Consider the following 22,397-nt stretch of genomic DNA (forward strand, 5'->3'; position numbering starts at 1 on the left):
CAGCTATTCATTTTCCTCTTCAGTCAAGTGCTTGTTTATGTCTTTAGCCTATTTTTCTGTAAGTTCTATCTTTTACTTATTGATTCACAGTTAATTTATGTATTCTGGAAATCTAACTGGGCTTCCCTGTTAGCTCAGTTGGTAAAGCATCTGTCTGCAATGCAGGAGACCCTGGTTTGATTCCTGGGTCGGAAAGATCTGCTGGAGAAGGGACAGGCTACCCACTCCAGTATTCTTGGGCTTCCCTGGTGGCTCAGTCAGTAAAGAACTGGCCTGCAGTGCAGGAGATCTGGGTTCAATGCCTGGGTTGGGAAGATCTCCTGGAGGAGGGCATGACAACCCACTCCAGTATTCCTGGACTTCCCTTGTGGCTCAGCTGGTAAAGAATCCACTATTGCTAATTATATGTATTACAAATGTATTCCACCATTTTGTGGCCTTTTACTCTCCTATAGTATATTTTGAGAAGCAGAAGTTCTTAATTTTATCGTAGTCATAAAAATTAATCATTTTTCTTACGATCTGCATTCTTTGTGACTTATTCAAAGTTCTTTACTACCCCATGTCATGAAGATACTCCCCATCATTGTCTCCTACCTGATGTCAAGTGTCAGCTCTGTCATATACTGTGGGTCTGCTTGGGGTCTCTATTACGTTCCATTAGACTAAATCATGGGTCTCAATTACTGAGGCCTTTTCTTAAGTCTTCGTTATCTAGCAGGCAAAATGTAGCTCACTCTAAAAACGTTTTTCTCTCTCAAAACAAGATAGGCAAATAGGAACTGGAACTTACTTTGCTCTGGGTTGATGAACTAATCCTGGAATCTCTTTATTAGTTTTAAGTCTTACATTTGAACTGGCACTTTTTTCCTGAAACACATAAACACACATGGAAGACACGGTAAGAATCAGCAATTAAACAGGAGCTTGAATTTTCATTACCCAAATGTGAAATTTGTTTGGGAGCCTTTACGGCCGGTTATCTCATGCAGACAAAAGTCCTTAAAGGTATCACACAGAACAGGTAGAACTGCCAGGTATTTTAACAGGGAACACTATGGTGAAAAGAAGAATGAACTTTTATAACAGCTTTAAAATGGCTCCTTTTAGAAAATTACATGTTAGGAGTATTTGATTTTCAGGTGGAGTTGCTAAAAATAGTAAGAGAATCAAAGATCAGAAGATCCTAGTGTGAAAAAAAAGCAGCAGTAGTATAATCACCGTCATTGGTTGCTTGCTCAGGATAAGTAATTTTGTGCATTTTGTTTGTGAAAGACAACTGAAGTTACTGAGTTTGCACAAGGCCCTTGCAGCGACAGGGACATGACTGAAAATAGCTAATATTTTCCACGAACGATGAATACTGCGATTGAATTCAATTAAATTCATAAAACTCAACCTAGCCTGTATTCCGGAAGTACTTTGGCTTTTAGCCTGATCTGATCTCTTATTCCCCATCAACCAGCCCATAGGAAAGGAATACTTCCAAATCTTAAAAGGCAAATATCAGCAAGCACACTATCTCAATAATACTACTGCTCTGCAGTGATGTGGATGAACCTAGAGCCTGTTATACAGAGGTAAGCTAGAAAGAGAAAAACAAACACTGTATGCACTACCCTGTGTAAAACAGATAACTAGTGGGAAGCTGCTGTATAGCACAGCGAGCTCAGCCGGGGGTTCTGTGATGACCTAGATGAGTGAGATGGTGGGGGTGGGAGGGAGACTCAGGAGGGAGGGGAGATACATATATATATATACACATAAGGCTGATTCACACTGTTATACAGCAGAAACACAGCACTGTAAAACAGTTACAGTCCAGTAAAAAATTTTTAAGGCTTTAAAATTTGCTCTTTAAATATACCCACCAAAATGAAATGTTAAACCCATTTAACAGGTGACTATATATACACTCAAGCAACCTGAGGTGTGGCAATAATTAAAGACCTGGGCTAGGGCAAGGAGTAAAAAGTTCTGTGGGCCAACCCACCATTCTCACCAGAGGCAGTGTTGTGGGAGGGCACACAGAACAGATGGTCCTCAAATGAGCTCTTTCAAGAGTTCATACTTCCCCTAGGATAGCAGAAGCCATGTAAGAAAAACTACATGTGGAATGTAGAATCAGAGAAACTACAGTGACTTGCATGCTAGGCTGTTTGCTATTTACCATCAAACATGAGCATGTCTGTATAATGTCAGTCCTCCAAAACACAGGGTAATTCTGTCTGTGGTCCTCCAGGAGAAGAAAAAATCATTACAATCCTTTTGCAGTCTAGCTTACCTTCTCTACCTCACACTAAACTCGAAACTGTTTTCATGAACATTTAAAAAGTATAAAACATATACTATTCCCTCTGCTGATACAGTCAGAGAACAACAGATGAACTGTTTTTTTTTTTTTACAGAGAAAGTGCGAGAACAATTAGGAAACTTGAATGTACTATAAACTCTTCTTTATGGGCCTGCTTAGGAACTTGGCACTTCATAGGGGGCATTCATCAAATATTGGCAGAACAAAGGAATGATGTCAGCACGTAAATGACTTTTTTAAACAGTCAGAGATAAAAATAGCCAACTGTAGTCTCTCTGAAGAACTGAAGATGTAGGTTCCCTCCAAATGACTCATTTTCTCCCTAAACTTTATGTTTGCTTGGATCAAGCATTGAAAATGGATTTTTTCTGTTTGAAAAAAAGTATCTATTTGATATGACAGACAGAACCTTATACTTTTTCTCTATTCATATAATTTCCTAAACTCTTTGAACTTAAATGATGCATCATAATTTTAAACACTAAGGCAGGAAAGAGACTTCTAAGAATGACACATACTTGTATCCTATTTCTATTCAGTTTATTAGACTACCCTCCATAATTATACGTTTCGCCAAATCTTCCTTAAAAATGTATTGTGTGGTTGCTAAAAAGGATTCCCCCATCAAATAGAACAGAGATTTAATAGATGGGAAAGATACTTTAGGATATCAGGTACAGACATGCCTTCCCAGGAAGTGAGAAGACCAAAGGTGAGGCAGAGGCAAGGGCAAAGGGCAAAGCAGCTGGAGATTTCCCAGTTACAAACATATATATAATTACATAGAGATTTCTATTTTGTATTTATAATGTATTTGTTTTTTTTACAAGTTACCACTCACCAAGAAATCAATAACAAATCATGGAGCATTTACTATAAGTCAGGTCCTAACTGGTTTGCAAACATCAACTCATTTTGATGTTCACAAGTATACACATATTAATTCATTTGTATGCCCACACACCTCTCTGAGATGCGTACCATTATTATCCCCATTTTATAGATGAGGAAGCTGAGATATGGAGAGCTGAAGCACTTACTGGGATTCTATAGCTAACAAGTAATAGCACTGGGATTTGACTCTGCAGAATGGGCCCAGGGTTCATGCTATTAGTCACTAGGTCGGTAGTCCTCAAACTTTTTAGTATCGAGACCCCTTCCCTATATTCTCCAAATTCTGATACATTTCATTATTCAATATGAAAATAAATCACATTGGTTAAAATCAGCATCAATCTCACAAGAAAAATCTTGACAAAAGCTGTCAGGCTTATGGTGGTGGACACAAGTTCTCCAAACTTCTAGTTCTGGTTTAACATTTGAATTTTATAAGCATCAACGATAACTGACAATTGTTTTCTTTGGAGTAACAGGCTCTCTTCATTCGTTTCTGAGAAAACATTTGCCAGATACCCAAGTCTGAATATCCAGTATTCTTCAGTATAGATAGTGACTCAAAAAAACAACTGCTAGTTCAGCTTGCAGCTCAATCAACTGCAGAGGTGCTTTTCCTGAGATAACCATCTTATTTATTCAAAAATAGAAAGATATACATCTAAGGCATAAGAGTTAATAAAATTAATTTCTACTGAGTCATTTCTAAAAGAAATGAAGTATGGTTATTGATAGAGATATGGATGGACCTAGAGTCTGTCATACATAGGGAAGTCAGTCAGCAACAGAAAAACAAATATCACATTTTAACACACACATGTGGAATCTGAAAAAATAGTACAGATGAACGGATTTGCAGGGCAGGAATAGAGATGCAAATGCAGAGAATGGACATGTGGATGTAGGAGGGGAAGTACGGTAGGATGAATTGGGTGATTAGGATTGACATATACACTCTACCATGTGTAAAACAGTTAGCGGGAAGCTGCTGTATAGCACAGGGAGCTCAGCTCTGTGATGACCTAAAGGGGTGGCAGGGAGGGTGGCGAGAGGGAGATTCAAGAGAGAGGGGATATATGTATACAGATAGCTAATTCACTTCATTGTACAGCAGAAACTAATACAACAGTATAAAGCAATTATACTCCAATAAAAAATAATAATAGCACTACCATGATTACTAGTAAGATGTGCCTGGATTTGTGCTAAAGCACAAGCAGTTTTGCCCATCATTGCTTTTGCCCCATCAGAGAAAATGTCTACAGAATGAAAAAGGCAAATAGCTTCTTTATTATGAGGAAAACGACCTTGAAGACTCCCTGAGAATGTCTCAGGAACCTCCAGGGGTCTGCAGGCCACACTTGAACTATAGGGTCTTTCTATTTCTTTTGTATAGCAAAGAATTGTCGATTATTTAATTATGGTATATACTTTAAGAAAATGAGATAAAATCTATATTCAATAAAATTTCCCCATTATAAATGGATGATTAAATGATTTAGTGGGGGCCTCCCTGGCAGCTCATATGGTAAAGAATTTGCCTGCAATGCAGGAGACCTGGGTTCAATCCCTGTGTCAGGAAGATTCCCTGGAATGGCTACCCAGTCCAGTATTCTTGCCTGGAGAATTCTATGGACAAAGAAGCTTGGCTGGCTACAGTCCATGGGGCTGCAGAGAGTCGGACACAACTGAGTGATTAACATTTTCACTTTAAATAATTTAGTCAGTTTATAGAGGAGTGCAATTATCACCACAATTCATTTTAGAACAGTTCTATCAGCCCCCAAAGTTTCATCATACATTTATGCTCTCAGCAACCCCAGATCGACTTCCTGTCTCTACAAATTTGCTTCGTCTAGATTCAGATAAAAGGAATCATATAATATATAAGCTTTTGCATCTGGCATTATCACTTAGTATAATGCTTGAGGTTCATTTATACTTTAGCATATTTCAGTATATCATTTACTTTAATTGCTAAATAATGCTCCAACATATGGAAATACTGTGTTTTGTTTATGTATGCAAAACTAATGAACATATGGATTGGTTCCAGTTTATGGCTATTATGAGTAATTGCTGCTATGAACACTTATATACAAGTCTTTGTGTGGACATATATTTTCATTTCTCTTGGGTGGATTTCAAGGAGTGGAATTGCTAGATTATACAGTAGGTTTGTATTTGACAGTTTAAGATACCAGCAAACTGTTTTCCAAAATGACTGCACCGTTTTCACATTTCCACAGTACATGATGGTTCCAGTTTCTCCACCTCCCCACCAACATGTGGTATTATTGCCTTTGGATTGCAGTCATTCAAGTGGGTGTTTCATTGTGGGCTTTATTTATTTTACAAATGTGACTTATTTGGATTTGTTCTTTGTGTCTATCAGAACACCTACCCCTGGCTACATTTATGGGCTTACAGGTTCGCTGAATTTGCACCAAAAGTCCGTTTTAGGGCTTCCCTGGTGGTCTAGGAGCGAAGAATCCGCCTGCCAGTGCAGGAGACACTGGTTCCACTCCTGGACCGGGAGGATCTCATATGCTTTGGAGCAACTGGGCCTGTGCCACAACTACTGAGCCTGTGTGCTCCAACTGCTGAAGCCCGTGTGCCTAGACCCCATTCTCTGCAACAAGAGACTGCAGTGAGAGACCTGCGCGCCGCAACTAGAGAGCCGCCCCTGCTTACCACAGCGAGAGAAGCCTGTGGACGGCAATGAAGACCCAGCACTGCCAAAAAATGAATAATACATCTTTTAAAAAGCCCATTTTATATTTGCACTTAACTTCCACTTCAGGTTTGTTTGTTGGAGGAGAGGTTTAAAGAGATCTGCCTTTGAAAAAAGAAACAAGCAAACAAACAAAACCAAGAATTGCTGGAGGAAGGCTGAGGCTCAGAGAGTCTCAGGTGGAGCAGATCCAACAGGGAGGGCTGAGAGCCATGCCACCTCAGGGGTGCTCCAGGAATAGGAACAGAGTTAAACTGGGAGATGACAGAAGAGGTAACGAAGATATTAATTCCCGTGGCAAGAAAAAAAACTATTTAATGGCATTTGACATTCATAAACTGCTGCTGTTGCTGCTGCTAAGTCACATCAGTCATGTCCGACTCTGTGCGACCCCATGGACTGCAGCCTACCAGGCTCCTCCGTCCAGGGGATTTTCCAGCCAAGAACACTGGAGTGGGTTGCCATTTCCTTCTCCAGTGCATGAAAGTGAAAAGTGAAAGTGAAGTCGCTCAGTCGTGTCCGACTCGTAGCGACCCCAAGGACTGCAGCCTACCAGGCTCCTCCGTCCATGGGATTTTTCAGACAAGAGTTCTGGAGTGGGTTGCCATTGCCTTCTCCATTCATAAACTAAGTACCTAAAATAAACTGGGACCAATTAGGGTTAAGATGAAGCCATTAAAGGGGCCCTCAACAGGCAAGTTGCTCAGTCGTGTCTGACTCTTTGCAACACCAGGGACTGTAGCCCACCAGGCTCCTCCATCCATGGAATTTTCTAGGCAAGAGTACTGGAGTGGGTTGCCATTTCCTTCTCCAGGGGAATCTTCCCGATCCAGGGATCAAACCCGGGTCTCCCGCACTGTGGGCAGACGCTTTACCATCTGAGCCACCAGGGAATCCCTGTCTTTTCTTTCTTTCCTTTCAGCAGGCAGTTGGTAGAGCTCTGTTTTTATGATCTATCGATACTGGTATCAGAACCATCTGGGATGCTTGTTAAAACACAAATTGCCAGGCCCTATGCAGTGTCAGACTTTATTTTTTTGGGCTCCAAAATCACTGCAGATGCTGATTGCAGCCATGAAATTAAAAGACGCTTACTCCTTGGAAGGAAAGTTATGACCAGCCTAGATAGCATATTAAAAAGCAGAGACATTACTTTGCCAACCAAGGTCTGTCTAGTCAAGGCTATGGTTTTTCCCGTGGTCATGTACGGATGTGAGAGTTGGACTGTGAAGAAAGTTGATCGCCGAAGAATTGATGCTTTTGAACTGTGGTGCTGGAGAAGACTCTTGAGAGTCCCTTGGACTGTAAGGAGATCCAACCAGTCCATTCTGAAGGAGATCAATCCTGGGTGTTCATTGGAAGGACTGATGCTAAAGGTGAAACTCCAATACTTTGGCCACCTCATGTGACGAGTTGACTCACTGGAAAAGACTCTTATGCTGGGAGCGATTGAGGGTAGGAGGAGACAGGGACGACAGAGAATGAGATGGCTGGATGGCATCACCGACTCGATGGACATGAGTTTGAATGAACTCCGGGAGTTGGTGATGGACAGGGATGCCTGGCGGGCTGTGATTCATGGGGTCACGGAGAGTCAGACACGACTGAGTGACTGAACTGAACTAAACTGACTGATGCACTAACTCCTGAGTGTACCTCTCTGGGATTGTACCCAGGAATTTGCATTTTAAACAAGAATCCTCGACGATTGTTAGCTCAAAAAAGTTGGAGGACTTGTATTCCACAGAAAAGAAACTTCTGTGCTTAGAATTCCCCCTCTTGGCCTTCCACAGAGCAGTTTTCAAACTGGGCCTTGGGTTTCTGCAGGGTTGCCTCAGGGGTCAATAGCAAGGCCTCCCAGAGCAGCAATCCTTTGAACTCTACATTCGGGGGCTTTCGACTGATGCTGCAAAAAAGCATCCATTTCTCAAAAATGCTTGCAAACTAACGTCAGGTAGTGACAGGTTTCTTTAAACAGCAAATCAAACAACTTTTCCTTTGCTTTGAATAATTTTACCTCTTTATGAACAGAACACTCTTGTCAGTGTCTAGGTAAACTTATTCTCTTCTTAGCTTCTCTCACGTTGTGTGCAGGCGTGCTCAGCTGTGTCTGACTCTTTGTGATCCTATGGGCTATAGCCCTCCAGGCTCCTCTGTCCGTGGAATTCTCCAGCAAGAATAATGAAATGGGTTGCCATTTCCTTCTCCAGGGGACCTTTCTGACCCAGGAATCGAACCCACGTGTCTGCATCTCCTGCATTGGCAGGCAGATTCTTTACCACTGTGCCACCTAGGAAGCCCTACTTGGAGACCATCAAACCGAAATATGGACTGCAAGGATATCCAACGAGTCCATCCTAAAGGAGATCAGTCCTGAGTGTTCATTGGAAGGACTGATGTTGAAGCTGAAACTCCAATACTTTGGCCACCTGATGCGAAGAGCTGACTCATCTGAAAAGACCCTGATGCTGGGAAAGATCGAAGGCAGGAGGAGAAGGGGATGACAGAGGATGAGGTGTTTGGATGGCATCACCAACTCAATGGACATGAGTTTGAGTAGACTCCGGGAGTTGGTGATGGACAGGGAGGCCTGGCATGCTGCGGTCCATGGGATCGCAAAGAGTTTGACACGACTGAGTGACTGAACTGAATTGAACCCGAAATATATTTATCCTGCTGCTCCCAACCCCTGGGGGGTATCTCCCAAAGGGAAAGCCAGAATACCAAGAGAAAAGGACAGTTTCTTTAAAAAAATCCTCTCGACCTTTAGCTCCTTAATTCTAAAGAAAGCACAATGCCTTTGGGAAGTGGAAGACAGCACCCCGCTTCCTGCTGGTAAGGGAAGGAGCTTCTTTGCTCCTGTCACTTCTTTGCCTGAGTTATCCCTCTAAGTCTGATTGCAGGGAAGTTTCCAGAGTTGGTCTGGGTTGGAAGTGTGAGAAGGGATTTCATTTTCTTTTTTCTGGGCTGAACAGCAGGAAATTCTGTCTTATAAAGAAATCCCAGGGGTCCAATAGATGGAGGAAGCTGAAGGGCTGGAGAAAAATAATGGAGGTTGGAGTACTAGCTTCTGGGACTGCTAATGAGGGGCTGCCACAGAGAAAAGATACAAAAGCACTATCTATGAACTCTCAGCGGGCTTCTCTCTCTACACAGACTCAGTGTGTGTATACATTTCAACCGCTGCATTTCAGAAAGTACCTGAAAACTAGAAAAGGTAAATATTGGGTTAGCCAAAAAACTTGTTCAGGTTTGTCCATAGGATGGTGCAGAAAACTATGAATGAACTTTCTGGCCAACTGAATATGTTAACAAGAATTCAGAGGGTTTTTTTTTAAGTGGGGGGCGGGGGCAGGATACACCTACATTTAAAAAATGAGAACATGTTCAGCTGTGAATAATGAACAATCATTCCAGCTTTGGGGGAGTATCCTATAGGATACACTCTTTGAGAAAACAACCTCATGTGATGTTTTATGTGTGATTTCTTCAGTGATATTAGCACGAGACAGGACACCACCTCCCTCAAATATAAAGGAATTTTACCTTCCATCTTCTCAGTGATCAGCTGAGCCACATTGATTCTAGCAGAATTTCTGGATGTTAGCAAATGACAAGGCCCAGGTAAACCAATGCAACTGTTGACATGGGCCCACCTGTATCATAATTACGTGAGGTCAACATAATGAATTACTTGTCCATGGGGATTATTAGAATTATTAGTATTTTGTTAGAATTACTTAGTACTGATAAAATTGGCATGGCAAGTCTCAGATTTATGGAAATTCTTTTTCTATAAATTAAAATATTACCATGGACCTCATTTTATATCAAGTAAACATTACGTGGAGCAAATCAGTTTTAAAGCACCTAATATATTTCACGTAGTTGTTTCACAAGGTATATGGAAACATTTAAAATAATCTTTAAAAAGTAAACAGAGTTGTAAGAAATTTCTCAGATTTCATTGTTTACCAACAAACCTAGAACCAAGTCATTAAATTACTATTTTGTTGTTCATTCACTAAGTCTTGTCTGACTCTTTGTGAACCCATGGATGGCAACACGCACGGCTTCCCTGTCCTTCACTATCTCCCAGGGTTTGCTCAAACTCATGGCCATTGAATTGGTGATGCTATCTAACCATCTTATCCTCTGCCATCCCCTTCTCCTTTTGCCTTCAATCTTTCCCAGCATGAGGGTCTTTTCCAATGTTACTATGTCAGGAATTAAAAGAAACAAGCTATAATGTTGTTATAAATCACACTGAGAATTATAAGTTAAGGATGTTTTCAACAAGATGATGTATCTCCAGGTTTTTCTAATTGCAGGGGGGACCATATTTAGTTTTTGACCTAGATGCTTGTTTCAGTTAGGACAGGGTAGGTTTTGCTGCAGTAAAACACCACCTCCTTGTATCAGTAGTTTAATAATATACAAGTTTATGAATTACACCTGATGCACATCCAGTGCAAGCTGGCAGAGGGGCTCCTCATTCTAATCACTCAGGGGGGACTCAGGCTAGTGGAGGCCCCATGTCAACATGTGCTCTCATAATCAACATGACAGGGGAGGGGAGAACAAAGGTGAACAACAGTTAAGTGTTCGTATTTACTCCACCAAAGCCTGTCACAAGACCACACTGAAATTCAAGAGACTGGAGAATGTAAGATCCTACTACGTGCTTGGAAGGAGAAGAACTGGCATGTTGTGAAGTCAGAGAAACAAACATCGTATATTAATGCATGTATATGGAATCTAGGAAAATGGTACTGATGAACTGATTAGCAGGGCAGGAATACAGACACGGACATAGGGAATAGACACGTGGACACGGAGGGGAGTGGAGCGTGAGATGAACTGGGACAGTAGCACAGACATACATACACCACCATGTGTAACACAGAAAGCTAGCAGGAAGCTGCTGTATAGCACAGGCGCTCAGCCCAGTGCTCTGTGATGACCCGGAGGGGTGGGCTGGGGGAGGGAGGGAGGTCCAAGAGAGATGGCATATATGTATACAGATAGCTGATTCACTTTGTTATACAGCAGAAACTAACAGAACATTGTAAAACAATTATATCCCAATAAAAATTTTTTTTAAAATAGCCCTAATGATGACCATAATGCTAATTTTAAAAAAGTTATTATTAATATTTTTTTATCAAGAACTACCTAACAATAATCACTGTGATCTTCCTTTCCAGACAGTCTGATGGGTAAATCCATCAAATATCTTATTTTTACTCAACATGAAAAAAAGTTATTGAAAGTTTAAATTGGTCCAAAATGCCAGAGTTTAGATTTCAAAACAAAATTGAAACTGTTTGGTTAGCTGACATTAGTATCTTATGTTAAATGCCACCTGGACACAGTAAGACAGAATAAAGGCAAAAATATGTGGTTTATTCCCCACTCGGAAAACTGCACCCACACCCACACACCCCTTAATTTTTCTATTTTCACTTCTCCATTCCAATCATCAAATACAACAAAACACATAGGGATGTGAATCATAGCCATTGTGATCCATAATAAAAAGACAAAAGATTTTAAGAATCCAACTATTAATGAACTATGGTCCCTAAAAGATGGTATTTAAGAGCTCAGTGAAGTCACTTAGTTGTGTCCGACTCTGCAACCCGATGGAATGTACCCTATCAGGCTCCTTTGACCATGGGATTTTCCAGGCAAGAATACTGGAGTGGGTAACCACAAATAAACATCTTTTTCGCTAGATTTTTATGGTGGGTAAAAACGCAAAAAATTCAAAGTATATTTCATCAAAGTTAACAAAATATTAGAACAAAGAAACATATCATCCATCACATCTTTAATATTTTAACAAATAAAAAACCACCATTTGTGCAGAATTGCTAAACTTTGCCTGTGATGAACCAAAATCTTGACAGGTTTTCCTCACTAAGTTGCTGCTGCTGCTGCTGCTGCTAAGTCACTTCAGTCGTGTCCGACTCTGTGTGACCCCATAGACGGAAGCCCACCAGGCTCCCCCTTCCCTGGGATTCTCCAGGCAAGAACACTGGAGTGGGTTGCCATTTCCTTCTCCAATGTGTGAAAGTGAAAAGTGAAAGTGAAGTCGCTCAGTCATGTCTGGCCCTTAGCGACCCCACGGACTGCAGCCTACCAGGCTCCTCCATCCGTGGGATTTTCTAGGCAAGAGTACTGGAATGGCTTGCCATTGCCTTCTCCGGTCCTCACTAAGTTAAGAAACTGTAAATGTCAAAGCTAAAAACAAAAACTTAAATGATCTAGTTTTTCTTAGAGGCATGATCTTTTTTCTCGCATTCACTGTGGTGTATAAGCCAGTCAAAAATCAGACTCCAGTGTTCCTGATCGAGCTGACATATCCACAACTCTCTTTAATTCCAAATTTTTCAGTGTCCAGAAAATCTGGTGCATTAATTCCCTATTGCTGCTATAACAAATGAACACAAATTAGTGACTTAAAAGAACACAAATTTATTATCTCTCGTTTCTGGAGGGCAGAAGTCTAAAAACAGTCTACAGGGCTGCCTTCCTTCCTAGGCTCTAGGATAGAAGCTGTTCCCTTTGCTTTTCCAGCTTCTAGATTTCACCTACATTCCTTGGCTCATGGTCACTCCCTCCATCTTCAAAGCAGCAGTCTAGCATTTTCTCTCCTCTCCGACCTCCACTTCTTAAACCTTCTTTTTCTAACTCAGATTCTCCTTCCTCACCCTTACAAGGATCCTTGTAATTATATTGTACCCACTCACACAATTCAAGATAATGTTTCCAGGTCAAGATTCTTAATTCAATCCTCTTTCCCATGAAGATAACATATTTACAGGTTCCATGGATTAGGATGTAGACACCTTTGTAGGGAGCCTTTGTTTAGCCTACCACAGTGTCCCTCTGGCCCTCAAAGGTTTATACCTATCCCACATGCAAAATACCTGCACTTCATCCCATGGTGCCTAAATCTCAACTCTCTACAGTATAAATTCAAGTCTCAAGTCTTATTTAAATTTCATCAGCTTAAAAGTTCCATTATGTAATTATCTCACTACCTAAATGATCTAAATTACATACGAATGAGGCTCTGGGTATAATCTATGCTAATTTAACTTATATGCAGAGTACATTATGAGGAACGCTGGGCTGGAAGAAGCACAAGCTGGAATCAAGATTGCCGGGAGAAATATCAATAATCTCAGATATGCAGATGACACTACCCTTATGGCAGAAAGTGAAGAGGAACTCAAAAGCCTCTTGATGAAAGTGAAAGAGGAGAGTGAAAAGGTTGGCTTGAAGCTCAACATTCAGAAAACAAAGATCATGGCATCTGGTCCCATCACTTCATGGGAAATAGATGGGGAAACAGTGGAAACAGTGTCAGACTTTATTTTTTTGGGCTCCAAAATCACTGCAGATGCTGATTGCAGCCATGAAATTAAAAGACGCTTGCTCCTTGGAAAGAAAGTTATGACCAACCTTGATAGTATATTAAAAAGCAGAGACATTACTTTGCCAACCAAGGTCCGTCTAGTCAAGGCAATGGTTTTTCCCGTGGTCATGTATGGATGTGAGAGTTGGACTGTGAAGAAAGCTGATCGCCGAAGAATTGATGCTTTTGAACTGTGGTGTTGGAGAAGACTCTTGAGAGTCCCTTATACTGCAAGGAGATCCAACCGGTCCATTCTAAAGGAGATCAATCCTGGGTGTTCATTGGAGGGACTGATGCTAAAGCTGAAACTGCAATACTTTGGCCACCTCATGCGACGAGTTGACTCACTGGAAAAGACTCTGATGCTGGGAAAGGTTGGGGGAGGGAGGAGAAGGGGACGACGGAGAATGAGATGGCTGGATGGCATCACCGACTCTGTGGACATGAGTTTGAGTGAACTCCGGGAGTTGGTGATGGACAGGGAGGCCTGGTGTGCTGTGATTCATGGGGTCGCAGAGAGTCGGACACGACTGAGCGACTGAACTGAACTGAACTGATGGCAGAATTCCTTTCCACCTGTGAACCTGTGGAACTAGACACAAGTTATACAAAACACTGATGGTATAGACAGAAAATAACAGCTATAGGTGATCCCATTCAAAAAAGGAGAAAATGGAAGGGAAAAGGGAGTCATCAGTCCCAAGCAATTTCAAAATCTAACTGTGCAAACTCCACTAGGTTTTAAGATTGTGGAATAATCCTCTGTGGTTTAAGACTCTGCCCTCTGGGCCTGTGGCTCCTAGCTTGACTTCCTTCCTTTTTTCTTGAAGGGAGCACAGGGTTGCAGCTGAGTTTTTCTCATCAGACTGTTTCCTGCCTATAGAAGGTTGGGAGTGCAACAACCTTCTTTCAGTTCACTCTGTTCATTTTAGTTCAAAGAAGCAGTATTTCTGTTGGTATAACTTCCTTGAGATCCTCATGGGTCTCCTGTGTATATCATGGTATTCACTCCATAATGCAGGATGTTCCTGCACAGATCTTTCCTGGTTAATCTCACCTCTATTCCTGGCTTTGGCTGCGATGGCTGAGGGAATTCATGCCTAAATCATATGCCAAGTCTATTCCAAGAGACATCTGTGTGATTAAATACTCTGACTTTTTAATCCTTTCCAGAAACGAGCACAATAATGTTCAGTTACATTCTTGGCTTTCTTTCCAGAGCATGCTTTCCTGGTAGTGAATCTCCAAGTTTTAGTGTCTTTTGCAATATGGATAGGTTGAGAATTTCCCAAATCATCAAATCTTGGTTTTTCAATTAAGGAACAGCTTTCCCCTCAATTTATCTCTTTTCTTTTCCGTTTTACTATAAGCAGCAAGAATAAAGCAGGCTGTGACTTCAACACTCTGCTTGGAAATCTTCTCAGCTAAATAATCAAGTTCACTGTTTACAAATTCTGCTTGCCACATTCCTGTAGGACACAATTCAGCTAAGCTTTTTGCTACTATATAACAGTGGTTTCCTTTTCTCCAGTTTCAAATAATATATACCTTATTTCCTTCTGAACCCTCACTGGCAGTCTTTAATGTCCACACTTCTGCTAGCTGTTCAAGGCAATCTAGGCTTTTTATTATGCTCTTCACAATTCTTCTAGTCTCTGTCCACTTCCCAATTTCAAAGTCACTTCCACATTTTTAGGTATTTATTACAGCACTGCCATGTTTCAAGGTACCAAAATATATATAGATTTCCTACCACTGCTTAACAAATTACCAGAGACCTAGTCAATAAAATATAAATTTGGAAGTCAAAGTCTAAAATTGGTGTTTGAGTCTTTTCCTTCTGGAGGCTCTAGGAGAGAATTTGCTTTCTAGCTTCTGGAGGCTGCTTTTGTTGACTCATGCCCCCTTTATCCATTTTCAAAGTCAGCCCCTTAGCATCTCTCTTCTCTGACCTCTGCTTCCTTCTTTATATCTTCTTTTTCTAATTCTTATCCTCCTGTATCCCTCTTGTAAGGATGCTTGTGATCATTCAGAATAATCTATCCATGTCAAGATCCTTTATTTAATCAAAGTTACTTCCTTTTTTCCATGTAAATGAACGTATTCACAGGTTCCAGAAATTAGGATGTAGACAAACTGGGAGGTTGGGGGGGGTCATTATTCAGTCTATCACATCCGTAAAACTCCATTAACCAAGGCAAGCCAATATCAAAACGCAGGTCCAAGGCTCTCCATGAATAGTCACATAGGGAGAGAAACATAAACAGTACCAGTGCAAAACCATGGCAGAGAAACCCAATGGCCCATTCTTCACTAAATCGCTATTTCATGGTACTTCTGTGGCAGGCTGTGCTAGGGAATCAAAGGTATGATCCCTATCCACTAAAAACAAAGAGAAGAGACTTAAAAAAAAGATAGACGTTATGTGTGTTGCAAGCACCTGCAATGACAGAATTCCGAGGAGGGATCAGGGAAGTTTCCTGGAGAAGGAAAGGCAGGGTTGGGTCTTGAAGGGGGAAGAATATACACCTGGCAGGGAGAGAAGAGAACCAGGTGTGCAGAGCTATACGGAGCCTGGGAGATCCAGAGAGAACGTGGGGTACCAGGAGCAGGTGGGAAAGATAAGGTGGTGAGGTGGGCAAGGGCTGGTGCATAAGGGGCTCATGTTGGGCACTTAGATTTTGAAACAAGGTGGAACTACGGAAGGGGTTTATGAAACTTCTGTCACGTTCGAATTGCGTTTCAAAGATGGAATCAGAGAAGCTGGGTCGGGGGGTGGCGGCGCAAAACAGGGGAAGAGGATTAAGAGGTACAAATTAGTATGTATAAAATATATAAGATACAAGGGTGTAAGGTACAGCACAGGGAATATAGCCAATATTTTTATAAACATTTTAAGTGGAGTATAATCTGTAAAAATATTGAATCACTATGTCATACACCTGAAACTAATATAACATTGTAAAACAGTAATACTCCAATTAAAAAAAAAAAGATGGGATCAGAGAGCTGATCAGGAAGCTCTGTACCAGCAAATTAGAAGAGATTCTCTGAGAAGCTAACAAGACAAGAGGGGACAGCCCAGCAGACAACAAGAGTATGGGTTCTGGAGTATTACTGCCTCTCCACTTTCTACTTGTGTTACCTTGAGCAGATTATGTAACCACCACGCTTCAGTTTTCTCCCTTATGAAATGGGGGGAAAAGTTGCACCTAATTCCCTGGGTTGCCTGTCGTTCAGGAAGTGCATACCACCTGCCAGCTTGTATTGATAAGATAACCAATTACTCTGGGAATTAGCGACAAGGGAGCAGATTTGAGTGTTGTCAAGAAAATCACTGAGCGCCCACTAGGTACTAGGCACCTTTCTAGGCTTTGAGGATAACAGTAAGGAAAGATCAATGAGATTCCTACCCTCAGGGAGCAACTGCAAATACGTGAGGAAAAACTCCAAATGCAAAATGATAACAGAAGAACAGAAAAGGTGTGAGGTCAACAGAGTGCACACAGGAGTTGGTAAGTGTCGTGAAGGCTGACAGCCCAGCCTTTTGCTTAGCTGACAGCAGGAGATGGTGGTGACTAAATGGAAAATAAAGAGGGTTCAGGGTTACTAATTAACAGGATGGAATATGGATATAAACAAGCACTTTTACTTTTTTGCTACAAAAAATGTATGGGTTGACATTCCAAAGTAAAGGTATCTTTCTCCTCAAGCAAAGTAAAGCTGACATAGCTATTAACGCAGAAATGGGCTAGGCAGTGGTGCACTTTTCTTGAAGGGAATGAAACTGAAACTTGAGAGCCTGGACCATGATGTCCTAAAGAATCAGAATAAATTAGGAGAAAATGTCTTTCTGAATGGATACAGTAGAATGCAATTACTTTTTAGACACATCCTTTACTTATTACACAGTCTAAACATATGGATTTTAAAAAGTGCTTGCTCCTTGGAAGAAATGACAAGCCTAGACAGCATATTAAAAAGCAGAGACAGCACTTTGCTGACAAAAGGTCCATATAGTCAAGGCTATGGTTTTTCCAATAGTCAGGTATGGATGTGAGAGTTGGACCATAAAGAAGGCTGGGCGCCAAAGAATTGATGCTTTTGAACTGTGGTGCTGGAGAAGACTCTTGAGAGTCCCTTGGACAGCAAGGAGATACAACCAGTCAATCCTAAAGGAAATCAACCCTGAATATTCATTGGAAGGACTGATGCTGAAGCTGAAGCTCAATACTTTGGCCACCTGATGCAAAGAGCCATCTCATCGGAAAAGACCCTGATGCTGAGAAAAACTGAGGGCAGGAGGAGAAGGGGTGACAGAGGATGAGATGGTTGGATGGCATCATCGACTCAATGGACATGAGTTTAAGCAAACTCCGGGTGACAGTGAAGGACAGGGAAGCCTGGCGTGCAGCAGTCCATCAGGTCGCAAAGAGTCGGACGTGACTGAGTGACTGAACAACAACAATCCGTACGAAGCCTAACCAACATTCATGGAGGAGCAAGGCAGTGAGAGGGAGGTCACTTGTGTCAGAGGGATGGCAGGAAAGCACTACCAATAGACAGAACACCTGTCTGAAGGCGCAGCATTCACTGGCTTGAATCTGACCTTGGGCCAAAGGGACTGAGGTGGTCAAGCAATGGCCCCTCTCTCCCTGGCTCTCATATTTGCTTATCATCTTGATTTCGTTTTTCAAGACCCTATGACACTCTGTAATGACCGATACGGGAAAGGAATCTAAAAATGAGTGGATATATGTATAACTGATTCATTTTGTGCTACAGCAGAAACTAACTCAACATTGTAGATCAGGGAGCTTGCTGGTGGAAGAGAAGTAAGAGCGACCACAACATCTTTTATTCTCCTGCCTATGAATTCTTCATATGACAAAAAATTTTCTAACATTATACATGTTTTTATAAGAAAATAAATTATGTTGCATCTATCGTAATTTTTTAAAGTGTGCTTAAAAATCTTTTTATGTTTTCCCATATAGGAGCTTTTAATTTGATGACTGGTAGAAAAGAACTGACTTACTTTTTCATTTATCATCGCTTCCTTCATTGCTACAGTGAATCCTGGCTAATTCTAAATTTAGCTCCCAACCCTTATGCTCTCTCCTACACTCTACTGTAACCTCTTCCCACCAGAAGTCAGAGTAAATGAGGGGAAGTTGCTGCTTTAATAGTAACCCCCAGGCTGTCTAGTTAATACAAGCATTAGTTTTGTCATGGTACAATTATTTTACAATGTGGACTCAGTCACTAGATTTTTATACGCAGACTTGACAGTCAATAATAAAATCTGCTCTTGTTTCATTATTGATGTCCTTTTAGCCCAGGGCGAGGAAGGTTGGTTGGTTGCAGCTAGCATTCGGGTTGAACAATCTCTTTAAAATTGAAATATGGCACATAGGGCAATAGAGTAAGCACATCTTTTTTATTTTCTCCTTTTGGAGAAATGTGCTGCTAGAAATATCTTCATTCTAAACGTCACATATAGAAGGACTCTGAAATGTTTTAAAGGGGCTGTGTTTAACCATGACTGTCTTCATCTCCTCAGTCTTTTGGAAGCTTTCTGGAAAAGCCTTCTTTATGATCTTTCTGTCCATACTGATCCTCAACTTGGGTATTCCTCCCCAATAAACAAGCAAGCTGAGCACTTGCCACTGATGTGGGACCATGATGGAACTGGACTGGGCCCCCTTTGGCAATGCCACCAAGCTGGGGAGACAAGGTAAGAACAAGTGAACCATGTCCCCAGGTCTTGTCATTTCTTATTTCTTCAAGGTTCCTTTTTTAGGGGGATTCCCATGTAGCTCAGCTGTTAAAGCATCTGCCTACAGTGTGGGAGAAACCTCGGCTCAATACCTGGGTCAGGAAGTTCCCCTGGAGAAGGAAATCGCAACCTACTCCAGTATTCTTGACTGGAAAATCCCATGGACAGAGGAGCCTGACAGGCTACAGTTCATGAGATCGCAAGACTCAGACATGACAGTGCATGGAAGCTTTCAAATTAGGGGCTTCCCAGGTGGCTCAGTGGTAAAGAATCCACCTGCCAATGCAGGAGATGTGGGTTCAGTCCTTGGGTTGGGAAGATCATCAGGAGAAGGAAATGGCAACCTGCTCCAATATTCTTGCCTAGAAAATCCCATGGACAGAGGAGCCTGGTGGGCTACAGTCCATGGGGGTGTGGAAGAGTTGGACAGGACTTAGTGACTAAAAGTCAGCAAACAGCAGCAATGGAGTAATAAGCTTTAGCACACAGAGTCACTAACTTTTTGAGTCTTCTAATGTTTTCATCTTCACTTCTAATTTGTTTGAAACAGAATGCATTTTGAATTTTTGTATGTAGTTGTCTTGGTGGCTCAGATGGTAAAGAATCTGCCTGCAATGTGGGAGACCTGGGTTTGATCGCTGGCTCAGGAAGATCCTCTGGAGAAGGGAATGGGTACCCACTCCAGTATTCTTGCCTGGAGAATTCCATGGACAGAGGAGTCTGGCGGGCTACAGTCCAAGGGGTCACAAAGAGTCGGACACAACTGAATGACTAATACTCACATTTATGCTGGGCAAATACTACACATATCCAGTGGTATGCTGAAGCTGGCTCTTACGAGGGTGAGTCAGTCAAGAATTCTGTGAGTGAACTGCTGGAGACTTAAAATCAGTTTTTGTGGGACTAGTTGCACTATGGAAATTGGCAAATGGTATAAATCAGGACTTTTCTCCCCAGAGACCTGGTTGATTAACCCTCTGTGTGTATGTAGGTATGTATGCATGTGTGCATACATGATTCTGTGTGTGTGTGTATCCTCCCCTCAAAATAAATACTCTTTATATGTGGTCGAGAAGAAACCACAGTCCAGGGAAATATTTTGGATGAACCAGACTGGAGTATCATCATGATACTTGAAAACTTTGGGTTAAAGGGACCTAAATTCTCGGCTTTCCTCATCTTCGGTCCTTGGACGATGCCAAGGCCCTCTCCACAGCATAGCGACCTTTCTGTGCCAATGCCAGTGAGATCCTTCTCCATCCTAACTCACTGTTTTGTCCCCTTGGGTCCCCATCTTCAGATTACCACCTAGCCAAGACCCATTTCTAGCATCCTTATGTCTTGTAGAAATCTCTAGTTTTCCTCCTTTAAACCAGGCAGCTGTCTATTTAGGAACGTTCTTTGAAAGAACACTGTAACCTGGATACGAGTGTGTTTCCTTGTTTAGCCTTCTGAAGAAAAGTTAAACCTCCAACGAAATGTGAGGCCAATAACAATTTAGTTCGTGTGTGTACAACAGGACTTTCAACCCTGCTCTGGAAAATTCTTACACTTCCATTCAGTGACTGGAAGATGGAAAGGTGAGACAAGTGGCAATGGGAACTGCTGCTCCCCTGCCCAAATGAATGAGCCGCCAGCTGCTCCTCAGCTTCTGTGTCTTCCTGCCAACTCCAAGTCCACCCAGAGACCATGAACAGGAGCTGCAGGAGCAAGTCAAGGCATCATGGTACACCACATCAGCCTTTGAGAAAAGGCCAAAGAAGCACCACGGCAACACCCTCAGCCTTCTGGGTGAGGGCGCTTCCTCCTTCACCGTTGCTGGCACAGATTTCAGTCACTCACCTCAGCTTATCCATTTATACAGCTCTCTCTTTTTACCACACACTGCTCCACACGCTTCCGGAGAAGGCAATGGCACCCCACTCCAGTACTCTTGCCTGGAAAATCCCATGGATGGAGGAGCCTGGTAGGCTGCAGTCCGTGGGGTCGCTAAGGGTCGGACACGACTGAGCGACTTCACTTTCACTTTCATGCATTGGAGAAGGAAATGGCAACCCACTCCAGTGTTCTTGCCTGGAGAATCCCAGGGACGGGGGAGCCTGGTGGGCTGCCGTCTATGGGGTCGCACAGAGTCGGACACGACTGAAGCGACTTAGCAGCAGCAGCAGCAGCTCCACACGCTTCAGTCTAACAGAGTGTAAGCCAGGTGACAGTGGTAGGTGTTCAACAAAGGTTTGTTTGAGGAAACAATCAGTGAATATTTGTCCTCCTTTATTCGAGTGCTACACTGTTTGGCAACATGAATTCCCTCTCAGAACATGAGCTTCCCTGGTGGCTCAGACAGTAAAGAATCCACCTGCAATGCAGGAGACCTGGGTTCAATCCCTGGGTTGAGAAGATCCCCTGGAAGAGGGCAGGGCAACCCATCCAGTATTCTTGCCTGGAGAATTCCATGGACAGAGGAGCCTGGCGGGCTACAGTCCATGGGGTCACAAATAGTCACGACTGAGCAGCAAAGCACAGCAGAATATCAGGCTGGGCACTGAAGGGGCAGGAGGCTCTTGGGAATGAACTCTGGAGCTGGGGCACAGGGCTAGGGGGCACCAGAGGGAAGAAGGAATGGTGCTTTTATTGCAGTTTTCACTAAAATTATGACTGGGGCCCCATGGCCCCAGAAACATCTGTCTGAGTACAGGGGCATTGTCACATTTAAGAAGCTAAATTACAAGAAGCTCAGGAGTTTAAAAAATAGATTTTTACTTATTTCAAAGAAGGATAAAGAGCTTAGCATATGTCATTTTACTCTAAATACTTTTGAGGTATTTTCACCGTAAACCGTTTGGGTACTAACAGTAATCCATGTCAGCTGTTACTTTTAATCATGATACTGATCATGCCATGTAAGACCATCTACAAAATGCACAGCAAACTAGAGCCGTCAAATTCATGGAGACAGAAAGCAGCCGGTTGTTGCCAGGGACTGGGAGGAGGGGAGAAAGGGGAGCTAAGCGTTTAATGGGTACAGAGTTTTGGTTTTGCAAAATGAAAAAAGTTCTGGAGATGGATGACGGCGATGCTGCACAAACATGTGAGTATGTTTAATGCCAATGAACTGGCTACTGAAAGTGGTAAACTTAAGTTACGTACAGTGGTGAAAACCAAGTTTTCCAACCAACTGAAAAAAAGTACACAGCAAAATTTGGAAGACGTTCTCATCTCCAGCCTCAGAAAGACTTTCTTGCTTGCTTTG

At 42.1% G+C, this 22,397-nt stretch overlaps 1 protein-coding gene across 1 annotated transcript in view; it reads right to left on the minus strand.

The window, feature by feature from the left end:
* C17H1orf21 (chromosome 17 C1orf21 homolog) overlaps positions 1-22,397 on the minus strand; it is a 251,136-nt gene that overhangs the window by 27,813 nt on the left and 200,926 nt on the right. Inside the window, exon 4 of the mRNA XM_055419112.2 lies at positions 794-870. Within this exon, the coding sequence (XP_055275087.1) occupies positions 794-870 (77 nt within the window). The remainder of the gene's footprint in view (positions 1-793; positions 871-22,397) is intronic.

The sequence above is a fragment of the Moschus berezovskii genome, chromosome 17 (genome assembly GCF_049115385.1).
Source record: "Moschus berezovskii isolate FMDL1 chromosome 17, NW_MosBer_1.0, whole genome shotgun sequence".
Taxonomy (NCBI): Eukaryota; Metazoa; Chordata; class Mammalia; order Artiodactyla; family Moschidae; genus Moschus; species Moschus berezovskii.